General features: G+C 43.0%; 1 protein-coding gene across 1 annotated transcript in view; it reads left to right on the forward strand.

The window, feature by feature from the left end:
* gli1 (GLI family zinc finger 1) overlaps window positions 1–13610 on the forward strand; it is a 224482-nt gene that overhangs the window by 193012 nt on the left and 17860 nt on the right. The window contains exons 4-7 of the mRNA XM_061937735.2: window positions 2300–2383; window positions 8161–8359; window positions 10347–10515; window positions 10602–10709. Coding sequence (XP_061793719.2) covers window positions 2300–2383; window positions 8161–8359; window positions 10347–10515; window positions 10602–10709 — 560 coding nt within the window. The remainder of the gene's footprint in view (window positions 1–2299; window positions 2384–8160; window positions 8360–10346; window positions 10516–10601; window positions 10710–13610) is intronic.

The following is a 13610-nucleotide window of genomic DNA, read 5'->3' on the forward strand; positions in this document are numbered from 1 at the left end:
TCTACTATATAATACTTGCAAATAATACTCAGAAGTGTGAGAAAACAAGCTGCACAGCACAGTTGTCGTTATCAGCTCACTGTTAAACGTTAAATTAAAAGTATTGACAATCGGTATCAATGAGTACTGTTATCGATTGGTACCGTAAACGTGAAAGGTACCCATGCCTAATAATGAGAAGCTTTAGGTAGATCTGCATACTATACATGTTGGTCTTTCATGTTGTTTCCAATGACGTCATCAAGCAGTACGTTCATTGTATTCCAACATTGGTTCTGTAGCTGTGGCACAAAATATTTGTCCATAAACGACCATGTGGTCAAACAGAGCTGCTTCCTCACACACTCCAAATCATTATTCCAGTTGAATAATTAACTGGTTATACAGTCTATACAGGGTTTTCAACTATCCAATTAGGGCCTGCTTTCAATTAACTGCGGCCTCGCACTTTCCACCCTGGCTATAATCCAGTGTTTTTCAACCTTTTTTGAGCCAAGGTACATTTTTTTCATTGAAAAAATCCCGAGGCACACCACTAGCAGAAAACATACAAAAATGAAACTCAGCAGCCGATATTGACAATAAAAAGTCGTTCTCGCAATTGTTGGATATGAATTCAAACCATAACCAAGCATGCATCACTATAGCTCTTGTCTCAAAGTAGGTGTACTGTCACCACCTGTCACATCACGCCGTGACTTATTTTGAGTTTTTCTGTGTTTTTCTGTGTGTAGTGTTTTACTTCTTGTCTTGCACTCCTATTTTGTTGTTGATTGTCATGTCATATACGGAAGTACTTTGTGGACGCCGTCTGCTGCTCCACACCCTGTAAGTCTTTGCTGTCGTCCAGCTTTCTGTTTTTGTTTACTTTGCAGCCAGTTCAGTTTTAGTTTCGTTTTGCATAACCATCCCTAAGCTTTAATGCCTTTTCTTAGCGGCACTCGCCTTTTGTTTATTTTTGGTTTAAGCATTAGATACCTTTTTACCTGCACACTGCCTCCCACTGTAGTCTGCTTATTGTGATCACGACAAACCATGTTCCCAAAGCAATTGGCTACCTGCTGCAACCTACTGATATGGAAGATTATAACACGGTTACTCTGCCGAGCTCTAGACAGCACAGACACTAAACAACTAGTGTGCTGTGAGATACAGTCTGGTGTGCCGTGGGAGATTATGTAATTTCACCTAATTGGGTTAAAAATATTTTTTGCAAACCAGTAATTATAATCCGCAAATGTGCCGTTGTTGAGTGTCTGTGGTGTCTAGAGATCGGCAGAGTAACCGTGTAATACTCTTCCATATCAGTAGGTGGCAGCAGGTAGCTAATTGCTTTGTAGATGTCGGGAACATGGTTTGTCGTAATCACCATAAGCGGGAGGCAGCGTGCAGGTAAAAAGGTATCTAACACTTAAACCAAAAACAAATAAAAGGCGAGTGCCGCTAAGAAAAGGCATTGAAGCTTAGGGAAGGCTATGCAGAACGAAACTAAAACTGAACTGGCTGCAAAGTAAACAAAAACAGAATGCTGGACGACAGCAAAGACTTACTGTGGAGCAAAGACGGCGTCCACAATGTACATCTGAACATGACATGACAATCAACAATGTCCACACAAAGAAGGATAGCGTCCGCTTAACTTAAATATCCTTGATTGCGAAAACAAAGCAGGTGCGAGGAATAGCGTTCAAGGAAGACATGAAACTACAACAGGAAAATACCAACAAAAGAGGAAAAGCCACCAAAATAGGAGCGCAAGACAAGAACTAAAACACTACACAAAGGAAAACAGCAAAAAAGTCCAAATAAGTCATGGTGTGATGTGACAAGTGGTGACAGTACACCTACTTTGAGACAAGAGCTATAGTGATGCATGCTTGGCTATGGTTTAAAGTCATATACAACAATTGCGAGAAATACTTTTTACTGTCAACTGAGATTAATTTTTCAATGATTTCTGCTGGTGGTGTGCCTCGGGATTTTTTCAATGAAAAAAATATGCCTTGGCTCAGAAAAGGTTGAAAAACACTGCACTAGTGTGCCGCGTCACAGTGGTTGAAAAACACTGCTATAATCATTGACAATAGCATACAAACATACTGGAGTTAGCATGTATAGTCATTTATTTCCAACCCAGGAAGATCCATATCACAGAGGAAAAACAACGATTAAAACAAATGAAAGAAATACAAGCATCAGAATAAAATAACCACAATATTCAACATCAGTAGTGTGTTTACATGAAAACATGGTTTCTCTCTTATTGTTACCACTGATGTCTCTTTTTGATTTTTCTTAGGCAATGGCGCCCCTTACTGCAACCAGAACAACATGATGTCCTCTCATCACAACTTCAACTCAGATCACATGAGCTCTGCAGACGGTGAGACAAATCAAAAAAAAAAAAAAAAAAAAAAGGAAAATTATAAAGAAACTAGACAATTGCTGAAAGAATTGCGTGTGAATGCTCCAATGCTGAAGTTGAACTGAAATGCTGACAGAATGTAGTATGAATGTAAGAATAGTTTGAATGTTGGAATGGTTTGAATGTTGAAGAGCTGATGCTGAACTGAAATGCTAATGGAACGTAGGATGAATGTAGAAATGGTTTGAATGTTGGAATCGTTTGAACGCTGAAATGGTTTGAATGTTGGAATGGTTTGAATGTTGAAGAGTTTGAATTTCCAGGAAAACCGGAATTTGGTTTGGAACTTGGGAAAGTGTTAATGTTGGAATGGTTTGAATAGGTTGAAAAATGTGGGAATTGTGCAACTTGGAAAAATGTCCCATTCATTTCAATGGGAACTTCCTGGACATTTGGGAATTTTGGGAAAAGCGGGATTTTTTGAAGATGATTAGGAGGATGAATGTCCTGAATGAGCTGAATTGGTTGGTGTTGGAATTGTTTAAATCGGGCAAAAAATGTTGAAGTAGTAAATGGTATTAGGGAATTTCGGGAAAATTTGGAATTTCTTTTAACTTGGAAAAAGGGTAGTTTGAATTTCCAGAATGGTGGAATGTGTCAAAGGTGGAATGGATTGAATGGGTTAAAGAATGTGGGAATTGTGGAAGTTTGAAGAATGTCCCATTCATTTCAATTGGAATTTCAAAAAAATGTGAGAATTTCGGGAAAAGCGGGACATTTTTAAAAAATGGTAAACAACTTGAATGGTCTGAATGAGTTGAAATGGTTGGTGTTGAAATTTTTCAAATCGGTGGAGAAGTGTTGAAGTGGTAACATGTTGAAATGAGAGATGGTATTATGGAATTCCTGGAATTGCAGGAAAACCAGGAATTTTTTCAGTTCAAAAAACAACTATGTTTTTGGTCCTGATTAAAAGGAATGTTTTGATGGTGGAACGGTTGAAATGCGTTGACAAATGTGGAAGGAGTAGTCACCAGAAAAAAGTGTGAAAATAGGGCATAGGAAAAGCAGGAATTCTGGAAAATCCTGGAATTTTTTTGAACTTGGAAAAGAGGAAGTTTGAATTTCCATAATGGTGGAATATGTTGAAGGTGGGATGGTTTGAATAGGTTGAAGAATGTGGAAATTGAGGAAGTTTGAAGAATGTCCCATTCATTTCAATTGGAATTTCAAAAAAATGTGGGAATTTGGGGAAAAGCGGGAAATTTTTTTAAAATGGTAAAAAAAACAACTTGAATGGTCTGAATGAGTTGAAATGGTTGGTGTTGACATTTTTCAAATCGGTGGAGAAGTGTTGAAGTAGTAACATGTTGAAATGAGAGATGGTATTACGGAATTCCTGGAATTGACTTCGAGGCCGGTCCTTACACACCCCGCTCCGCGGCAGGCCTGCAGACCACGCCCCCCCCTCCACACTGGGAAATCTGGGAATTTTTGGAATTCGTCAAGGGAAAGCCTGTGATTCCCGAATAGGCTGAACAGTTTGAAGTTGGAACGGTTTGAATCGGGTGAAAAATGTGGACGGTAGAACGCGCCAAAATCTGGAGAAGAAGAATAATAATAATACGCCTAAATACAAACCCCGTTTCCATATGAGTTGGGAAATTGTCCATCCATCCATTTTCTACCGCTTATTCCCTTTTGGGGTCGCGGGGGGTGCTGGAGCCTATCTCAGCTACAATCGGGCGGAAGGTGGGGTACACCCTGGACAAGTCGCCACCTCATCGCAGGACCAACACAGATAGACAGACAACATTCACACTCACATTCACACACTAGGGCCAATTTAGTGTTGCCAATCAACCTATCCCCAGGTGCATGTCTTTGGAGGTGGGAGGAAGCCGGAGTACCCGGAGGGAACCCACGCAGTCACGGGGAGAACATGCAAACTCCACACAGAAAGATCCCGAGCCCGGGATTGAACCCAAGACTACTCAGGACCTTCGTATTGTGAGGCAGATGCACTAACCCCTCTTCCACCGTGCTGCCCAGTTGGGAAATTGTGTTAGATGTAAATATAAACGGAATACAATGATTTGCAAATCCTTTTCAACCCAAATTCAATTGAATGCACTACAAAGACACGATATTTGATGTTCAAACTCATAAAGGTGGGCCAGGAAAGTACCCACACTCTTTTTTTACGAAGCCACGCTGTTGTAACACGTGCTGAATGTGGCTTGGCATTGTCTTGCTGAAATGAGCATGAAAAAGACGGCGCTTAGATGGCAGCATATGTTGTTCCAAAACCTGTATGTACCTTTCAGCATTAATGGTGCCTTCACAGATGTGTAAGTTGCCCATGTCTTGGGCACTAATGAACCCCCATACCATCACAGATGCTGGCTTTTCAACTTTGCGTCGATAACAGTCTGGATGGTTCACTTCCCCTTTGGTCCGGATGACACGATGTCGAATATTTCCAAAAACAATTTGAAATGTGGACTCGTCAGACCACAGAACACTTTTCCACTTTGCATCAGTCCATCTTAGATGATCTCGGGCCCAGAGAAGCCGGCGGCGTTTCTGGATGTTGTTGATAAATGGCTTTCACTTTGCATAGTAGAGCTTTAACTTGCACTTACAGATGTAGCGGCATGTTCTGCATGTTCAGCAGAACATGCCGCTCTATGTGGTCTTCATTGACTTCAGTAAAGCTTTCGACACGGTTTCAAGGCAAGGATTGGGGCAAGTTCTCAAGAAGTACGGATGTACAGACAAGTTTGTTGAGCTTATTGGGGCGCTTCATACGGACATGCAGGCAAATGTGGCACTGGGTGGATCGGTCTCGAAGGACTTCCCAGTCAGCAATGGTGTGAAGCAGGGCTGTGTTCTAGCACCAACCCTGTTCTCACTCTACCTATCAGCCATGTTTGAGGTTGCTTTCAAGGACACATCAAAGGGGGTCTACATCCGGACAAGAACAGATGCAGATCTGTTCAAGGTTGCTCACCTTCGAGCAAAGAGCAAGACAACAGTAAAGGTTGTGAGAGAATTGCTGTTTGCGGACGACAGTGCTATAGTTGCGCACAATGTAGAAGACATACAAGATCTTGTGAACAAGTTTGCAGCAACATCTAGTCAGTTCAGCCTCAAAATAAACATCAAGAAGACAAAATGCTTGTACCAGCCACCCAAGTATGAGCCCACATCCTCCCTACCAGGGGAGGTCTGTGTCATGGGAGACCAACTTTTGCAATGCTGGACATTCAAGTACCTCGGAAGCACAGTGACAGAAAATGCCAAGCTTGATGATGAGATCAAACTGAGGATGGGGAGAGCGAGTGCTGTGTTTGGGAAATTAAGGGAAAGACTCTGGAACAACAGGCATGTCTCTATTTGCGTCAAGTGCAAGGTGTACAGAGCAACTGTGCTAGCTACACTTTTGTACGGTGCTGAAACTTGGACCCTCTACAGGTTGCAAGTCAGAAAACTTCACGCATACATGATGCGCCACCTTCGGACCATCATGGATATCTCCTGGAGAGACAAAATCCCGAACACAGAGGTCCTAAGTCAGGGGTCGGCAACTCGCGGCTCCCGGAGCCGCATGCGGCTCTTTGATCACTCTGATGCGGCTCAGCAGCTTACTTGCTGAACCCCCCAATTTTCCCGTGAGACTTCCGGATTTCAGTGCCTCTCGCAGAAAACTCCCGGGATTAATATTCACCGATTTTCAACCTTATGGCTATAATAAGGGAGTGCCATGATGGTACAACATTTGACGCCCTCTACAAGCTGTATTAACAGCGTGCCAGCCCAACACTTGTTATATAATATACATTTTCTGTTTGTACACGTATGTGACAGCAAGGCATACTTGGTCAACAGCCACACAGGTTACACTGACGGTGGTCATATAAAACAACTTTAACACTCTTACTAATAATGCGCCACACTTTGAACCAAAACCAAACAAGAATGACACACACATTTCGGGAGAACATCTGCACCTAAACACAACAGAACAAACACCCAGAATCCCATGCAGCCCTGACTCTTCCGGGCTACATTATACACCCCTGCTACCACCAAACCCCCCCCCCCCCCCCCCCCCCCCGCCCCTCTCTGTGCGTTGGTTGAGGTGGGGGGGGGGGTTGTATAATGTACCCGGAAGAGTTAGGGCTGCATGGGATTCTGGGTATTTGTCCTGTTGTGTTTATGTTGTGTTACGGTGCAGATGTTCTCCCGAAATGTGTTTGTCATTCTTGTTTGGTGTGGGTTCACAGTATGGCGCATTATTAGTAAGAGTGTTAAAGTTTGTTTTTTTTATACCGCCACCGTCAGTGTGACCTGTGTGGTTGTTGACCAAGTATGCCTTGCTGTCACCTATGTGAGCAAGCGGAAGCCCCATTTAACGTGTACCTGATCAGGCACGCTGGCTGTAGTGGGCGCTATATGCTGTACCATCACGGCACGCATGACGCTGACAAGCGCCATTCATTTAAAACCCGCGTGCCGCACCAGCTTTAAAATTCCACATGAAGGTGTGGGCAGCGTGTCTGAGACCCCTGGTATTATACATAGCACAAAGCAAAAAAAAAAAATTGTATGCAGTGTTATTTCATTTAAAATTTCAAACATTTTTTGCGGCTCCCATTGTTTTCTATAATTTGTGAAACTGGTCAAAATGGCTCTTTGACTGGTAAAGGTTGCCGACCCCTGTCCTAAGTCATGCTGGACTGCCATCGATGGATGACATCTTAACCCAAACGAACCTGAGATGGGTGGGGCATGTAGAGAGAATGAGTCACGAGCGGCTCCCTCGGCATCTGCTCTACTCACAGCTGGAGGAAGGGAAACGAAACCGAGGGAGGCCAAGGCTACGGTACAAGGACACCGTTAAACGGAATTTGAGGGAACTGAAGATCGACACTGCAACCTGGCAGCTGACGGCAAAAGACCGGGCTGAGTGGAGGAATATGATCCGACCGAAAAGAAACAGTCATTGTCGCGCCCGACAGACTGCTATGATATACAGATGTAGCGACGAACTGTATTTAGTGACAGTGGTTTTCTGAAGTGTTCCTGAGCCCATGTGGTGATATCCTTTAGAGATTGATGTCGGTTTTTGATACAGTGCCGTCTGAGGGATCGCAGGTCACGGTCATTCAATGCTGGTTTCCGGCCATGCCGCTTACGTGGAGTGATTTCTCCAGATTCTCTGAACCTTTTGATGATATTATGGACCGTAGATGTTGAAATCCCTAAATTTCTTGCAATTGCACTTTGAGAAACGTTGTTCTTAAACTGTTTGACTATTTGCTCACGCAGTTGTGGACAAAGGGGTGTACCTCGCCCTATCCTTTCTTGTGAAAGACTGAGCATTTTTTGAGAAGCTGTTTTTATACCCAATCATGGCACCCACCTGTTCCCAATTAGCCTGCTCACCTGTGGGATGTTCCAAATAAGTGTTTGATGAGCATTCCTCAACTTTATCAGTATTTATTGCCACCTTCTTTGTCACGTGTTGCTGGCATCAAATTCTAAAGTTAATGATTATTTGCAAAAACATTTTTTTTATCAGTTTGAACATCAAATATGTTGTCTTTGTAGCATATTCAACTGAATATGGGTTGAAAATGATTTGCAAATCATTGTATTCCGTTTATATTTACATCTAACACAATTTCCCAACTCATATGGAAATGGGGTTTGTAGATGAATTTTGGTGTAGAAAACCATATGAATGCTTTGGAGCATTCACACAGTAATCAGTTATTTCCTGCTTCCAGGCTCCAGGTTCTCCACGCCGCGCTCCATGTTGAAGCTGAGTAAGAAGCGAGCGCTGTCTATCTCTCCGCTGTCTGACCCCAGCGTGGACCTGCAGACGGTCATTAGGACGTCTCCCAACTCCCTGGTGGCCTTTGTCAACGCCCGCTGTACCCCCAATGGTGCCAGCTCGTACGGCCATCTGTCTGTGGGCGCCATGAGGTCAGACTTGACACTTTCTTTATACTTGCATGTTATTTGTATGTGTTTCGGTTAACTCAATTGTATCAGTATTAACATCATCTATGTTGTTGTATACAAATACAGTGCTTTACACTTTTTTTTTTTACAATAAGTTTGTTTGGTAAACCACACTGTGGTGCTGTACTAACATGAGTTTCCTACCTTTGCACTGAAAAAAGTCAGTGTTCAAAAACAAGAAAAAAAAAATACAAAAATGAGGGGGATTTTATTTGAACTAAGCAAAATTATCTGCCAATAGAACAAGACAATTTGGCTTGTCAAGACTTTCCAAAACAAGTCAAATTAAAGCTGCAAGCAGCGATGGACGGGACCGACTTTGACGGTACATAAAATCCAAACCGGAGCAGTAATTAAAACTCTTTGGTCAACTTTTAATCAGAATGGTTCAATCTCTCTCCTGTGCTAGTTTGAAGCCAACACGACAAACGCGCTCAGAGGTGATAATGTTTGAAAAAAGGTGACCGTTTTTTGCTCAGGCAAATCATATGGTCTAAAAATGCATTTTTCCATCGATAACATGACATCATCGTGCCAAGTGCGTGCTCTTTCAGTCAATTAGTGCGCATAAATACAGCCCGGCCCCCGGCCAAAAATGTTTATAATTGTAATTTTGAGGAATTTATCTAAATGTGCATGAACTATTTCTGTTCAAAATTGTTAGAAATGTCACATGTTAAATGTTTAAATATGAACTGTCCGTTTACTGTACTGTGCCAACTGAATTACTATATGAGTATGTGTTTTCTATTGTTTCATTGAAAATAAAACAGCAAAGTCCATTTGGCCGTCATCTGTTTTAATTATGAGAATACCTGCGAACCCTCCCGGATTTTCCGGGAGACTCCCGAAATTCAGCGCCTCTCCCGAAAACCTCCCGGGACAAATTTTCTCCCAAAATTCAGGCGGAGCTGGAGGCCACGCCCCCTCCAGCTCCATGCAGACCATAAGTCCTCCCAGCGCGGGAGCAACACACAACAACAGCAGTCACGTTTTCGTCTACCGTAAAGCAGTCCGTCTGCCGTAAACAGCAATGTTGTGACACTCTTAAACAGGACAATACTGCCATCTACTGTACATGCATATGTGACAATAACATCTACGGCTTTTAGAGAGTGCAGTGCACAACTGCGCACACAACAAGGAGACGAAGCAGAATGCATCATCAGAGAGAGTGTTCAGCATGGTTAGAAAAATAGTGACAGAGAATAGAACAAGGATGGACAATTCAACCCTTAACTCAATGAGTAGATGAGTGTTATGTGTGTGTATATGTGTAAATAAATGAACACTGAAATTCAAGTATTTCTCTTATTTATATATATATATATATATATATATATATATATATATATATATATATATATATATATATATATATGTATATATAAATATATATATATAAAATAAATATGTATAGCTAGAATTCACTGAAAGTCAAGTATTTCTTATATATACTTGGTGAATTCTAGCTGTAAATATACTCCTCCCCTCTTAACCACGCCCCCAACCACGCCCCCCCCCCCCCCCCCCCCCCACACACACACACACACACACACCCACCCACCTCCCGGAATTGGAGGTCTCAAGGTTGGCAAGATTTTTTTTTTCATGCTTGAAGTAAGAAATTATTACTTTAAAAAAGCAGTTTTATACTTGTGAGTGTTGATGACACAGCTTTGCAACAGTTGATATTCTAGTTTCAAGCATGTTTTACTCAATATAGGTCATCAAATCTCAGCAACAGGCTGTAATATCTTACTGAGATCATTTAGGACAAAAACACTTAAAACAAGTAAAACACTCTAACATAAAATCTGCTTAGTGAGAAGAATTATCTTATCAGACAGAAAATAAGCAAATATCACCCTTATTTGAGATATTTAATCTTACTTAGATTTCAGTTTTTGATATTAAAGTTTTTCTTTGGTATGCAATGTGACTGTAGTCCATCACTGAGCTACTCCAGCAACATGAACTGCCACTCCAGGCAGCATGGCGCCCTCTACGGGGGAACTGGGTTGACGCCTCTGGGGTCACACACGTCGGCCACATGCCAGGCGTCACGGCTACCCCCCCACAACCCACGTCTCCATGTTGCACCCAAACACGGACAGGTAAGACCACCTTATTGCTCACTTAGCACAAAACCCCATGATGAAAAAACGGTTCAAATGTGTGATTATTGTCTTGTGTTTTCCAGCTGAAGACTGAGCCGGGGCTGGGGGCAGTGATGGATGCCATGAATGTGAAGAACCTGGAGGAGAGGTCTGAGGGAGATGTAGCCAGTCCTTCTTCTACTGGTACTCAGGTGAACAAGATGTCCACTACAAGACACGATGTATTAGTCAAACTCCTTCACACGTGTACAGTGGAAGAAGACAGCAGGGACGTCGTTTTAGCTCTGTATTTATTTTATATTGCAATAGAAAATGAAGTGTGTAGCTAATCCAAAATATGTGTGGTGTGCGACTATATGTGGAGATTAATTAACTGATGAGTGTTACCTGGAGTGTTGAGCGAGGTGCGGAAGTCCAAGAGGGGGCGGGGCAGGCTCGAAGGTCCAGAGACAGGCGTGAGGTCAAGGGCAGGAGAGAGGGGACAAAGGTCCGTGTCCAGGCGGGAGGTCGAGATCCAAAAGGGGCAGCCGGGGAACCAGAGGGGAACACGGGGAGACGGTACACACAGCTTGCAATCGGGACGGAGGGAGCATAGAGCTCGACGTTACGGCTGACTGTACTGAACAGGAGACTACGTTCTGGCCCGGAACGCAGGTTTGGGGACGGCGTGGCGAAGTTGGTAGAGTGGCCGTGCCAGCAATCGGAGGGTTGCTGGTTACTGGGGTTCAATCCCCACCTTCTACCATCCTAGTCACGTCCGTTGTGCCCTTGGGCAAGACACTTCACCCCTTGCTCCTGATGGCTGCTGGTTAGCGCCTTGCATGGCAGCTCCCGCCATCAGTGTGTGAATGTGTGTGTGAATGGGTGAATGTGGAAATAGTGTCAAAGCGCTTTGAGTACCTTGAAGGTAGAAAAGCGCTATACAAGTATAACCCATTTATCATTTATTTTGCACTGGCTTAAGAAAGCAGGGCAGGCTCGAAGGTCCAGAGACAGGCGTGAGGTCAAGGGCAGGAGAGAGGCGACAAAGGTCCGTGTCCAGGCGGGAGGTCGAGATCCAAACGGGGCAAGCAGGGAACCAGAGGGGAACACGGGGAGACGAGACACACATCTTGCAATCAGGGGACGGAGGGAGCATAGAGCTCAACGTTACGGCTGACTGTACTGAACAGGAGACTACGTTCTGGCCCAGAACGCAGGTTTGCACTGGCTTAAAAAGGCAGTTCTCTCATCAGCTTCAGGTGTGCAGATTGCTGATTGAAAGCGGCTGCCTGCTGCAGCCGGAGTGGCGCGCGCTTGGAGGTGCGCCCAGAGCAGCGCGCAGATGAATGCGCACTGAGGTGCGCCCGGGCCGTGACAACACGTTTACAAACAATGGCTAAAAAGGGGACAACATGATAATACAAACAAATAATTGTATAATAATGTACATTACAGACCAAAAAGTTTGGACACACCTTCTCATTCAATGCGTTTCCTTTATTTTCATGACCATTGTAGAATGTCACTGAAGGCATCACCTGTGAAGTGAAAACCACTTCAGGTGACTACCTCTTGAAGCTCATGGAGAGAATGCCAAGAGTGTGCAAAGCAGTCATCATTGCAAAGGGTGGCTATTTTGAAGAAACTAGAATATAAAAACATGTTTTCAGTTATTTCACCTTTTTTTTGTTAAACACTAACTCCACATGTGTTCATTCATAGTTTTGATGTGACAATCTACTGTCATGATCTGTTGCCCAGATCATGTTTTGTTCTGTTAGTTCTGTTTTTTTGCACCCCTGGGTTTGTGTTTCAGTTGCCTTGACTGCAGATTAGTTTCACCTGCCTCTGATTATTGTTCAGGATGCTCACCTGCTCCCGGGCACTAATCAGAGAGCTATGTATTCCTGTTTCTTTCCACAATCAGTCTGGTTCCCTTGTTTGCATCATGCAACAGCTAACGACGATTATAGTTTTTTTGATTCCTGTTTTAAATGCTAGCTCCCGCGCTATCGGCGCGCTTTAGTTTTTTTCCTGTTTTCTCCTGCATGATTCATACAAATAAATCATTTCCTACCCGCACGCCTCGTCCGGAGTTTTTTCGTCTGCATCTTGGGAGAACGACCTCCGCATAACCATGCGACCAAGTCGTTACAATCTACAATGTAAATAGTCATGAAAATACAGAAAACACATTGAATGAGGGAGAAGGTGTGTCCAAACTTACGGCCTGTTATGTGTGTAAAAAATAAAATAGTAACACTATTAACCTTTGTGTAATGTTCACACTTTTACAAACCCCGTTTCCATAGGAGTTGGGAAATTGTGTTGGATGTAAATATAAACGGAATACAATGATTTGCAAATCCTTTTCAACCCATATTCAATTGAAGGTACTACAAAGACAAGATATTTGATGTTCAAACTCATAAACTTTTTTTTTTTTTTGCAAATAATAATTAACTTAGAATTTCATGGCTGCAACACGTGCCAAAGTAGTTGGGAAAGGGCATGTTCACCACTGTGTTACATCACCTTTCCTTTTAACAACACTCAGTAAACGTTTGGGAACTGAGGAGACACATTTTTTAAGCTTCTCAGGTGGAATTCTTTCCCATTCTTGCTTGATGTACAGCTTAAGTTGTTCAACAGTCTGGGGGTCTCCGTTGTGGTATTTTAGGCTATTTTATGCACCACACATTTTCAATGGGAGACAGGTCTGGACTACAGGCAGGCCAGTCTAGTACCCGCACTCTTTTACTATGAAGCCACGTTGATGTAACACGTGGCTTGGCATTGTCTCGCTGAAATAAGCAGGGGCGTCCATGGTAACGTTGCTTGGATGGCAACATATGTTGCTCCAAAACCTGTATGTTCCATTCAGCATTAATGGCGCCTTCACAGATGTGTAAGTTACCCATGTCTTGGGCACTAATATACCCCCATACCATCACAGATGCTGGCTTTTCAACTTTGCGCCTATAACAATCCGGATGGTTCTTTTCCTCTTTGGTCCAGAGGACACGACGCCCACAGTTTCCAAAAACAATTTGAAATGTGGACTCGTCAGACCACAGAATACTTTTCCACTTTGCATCAGTCCATCTTAG

The sequence above is a fragment of the Nerophis lumbriciformis genome, linkage group LG03, assembly GCF_033978685.3.
Source record: "Nerophis lumbriciformis linkage group LG03, RoL_Nlum_v2.1, whole genome shotgun sequence".
NCBI lineage: Eukaryota > Metazoa > Chordata > Actinopteri > Syngnathiformes > Syngnathidae > Nerophis > Nerophis lumbriciformis.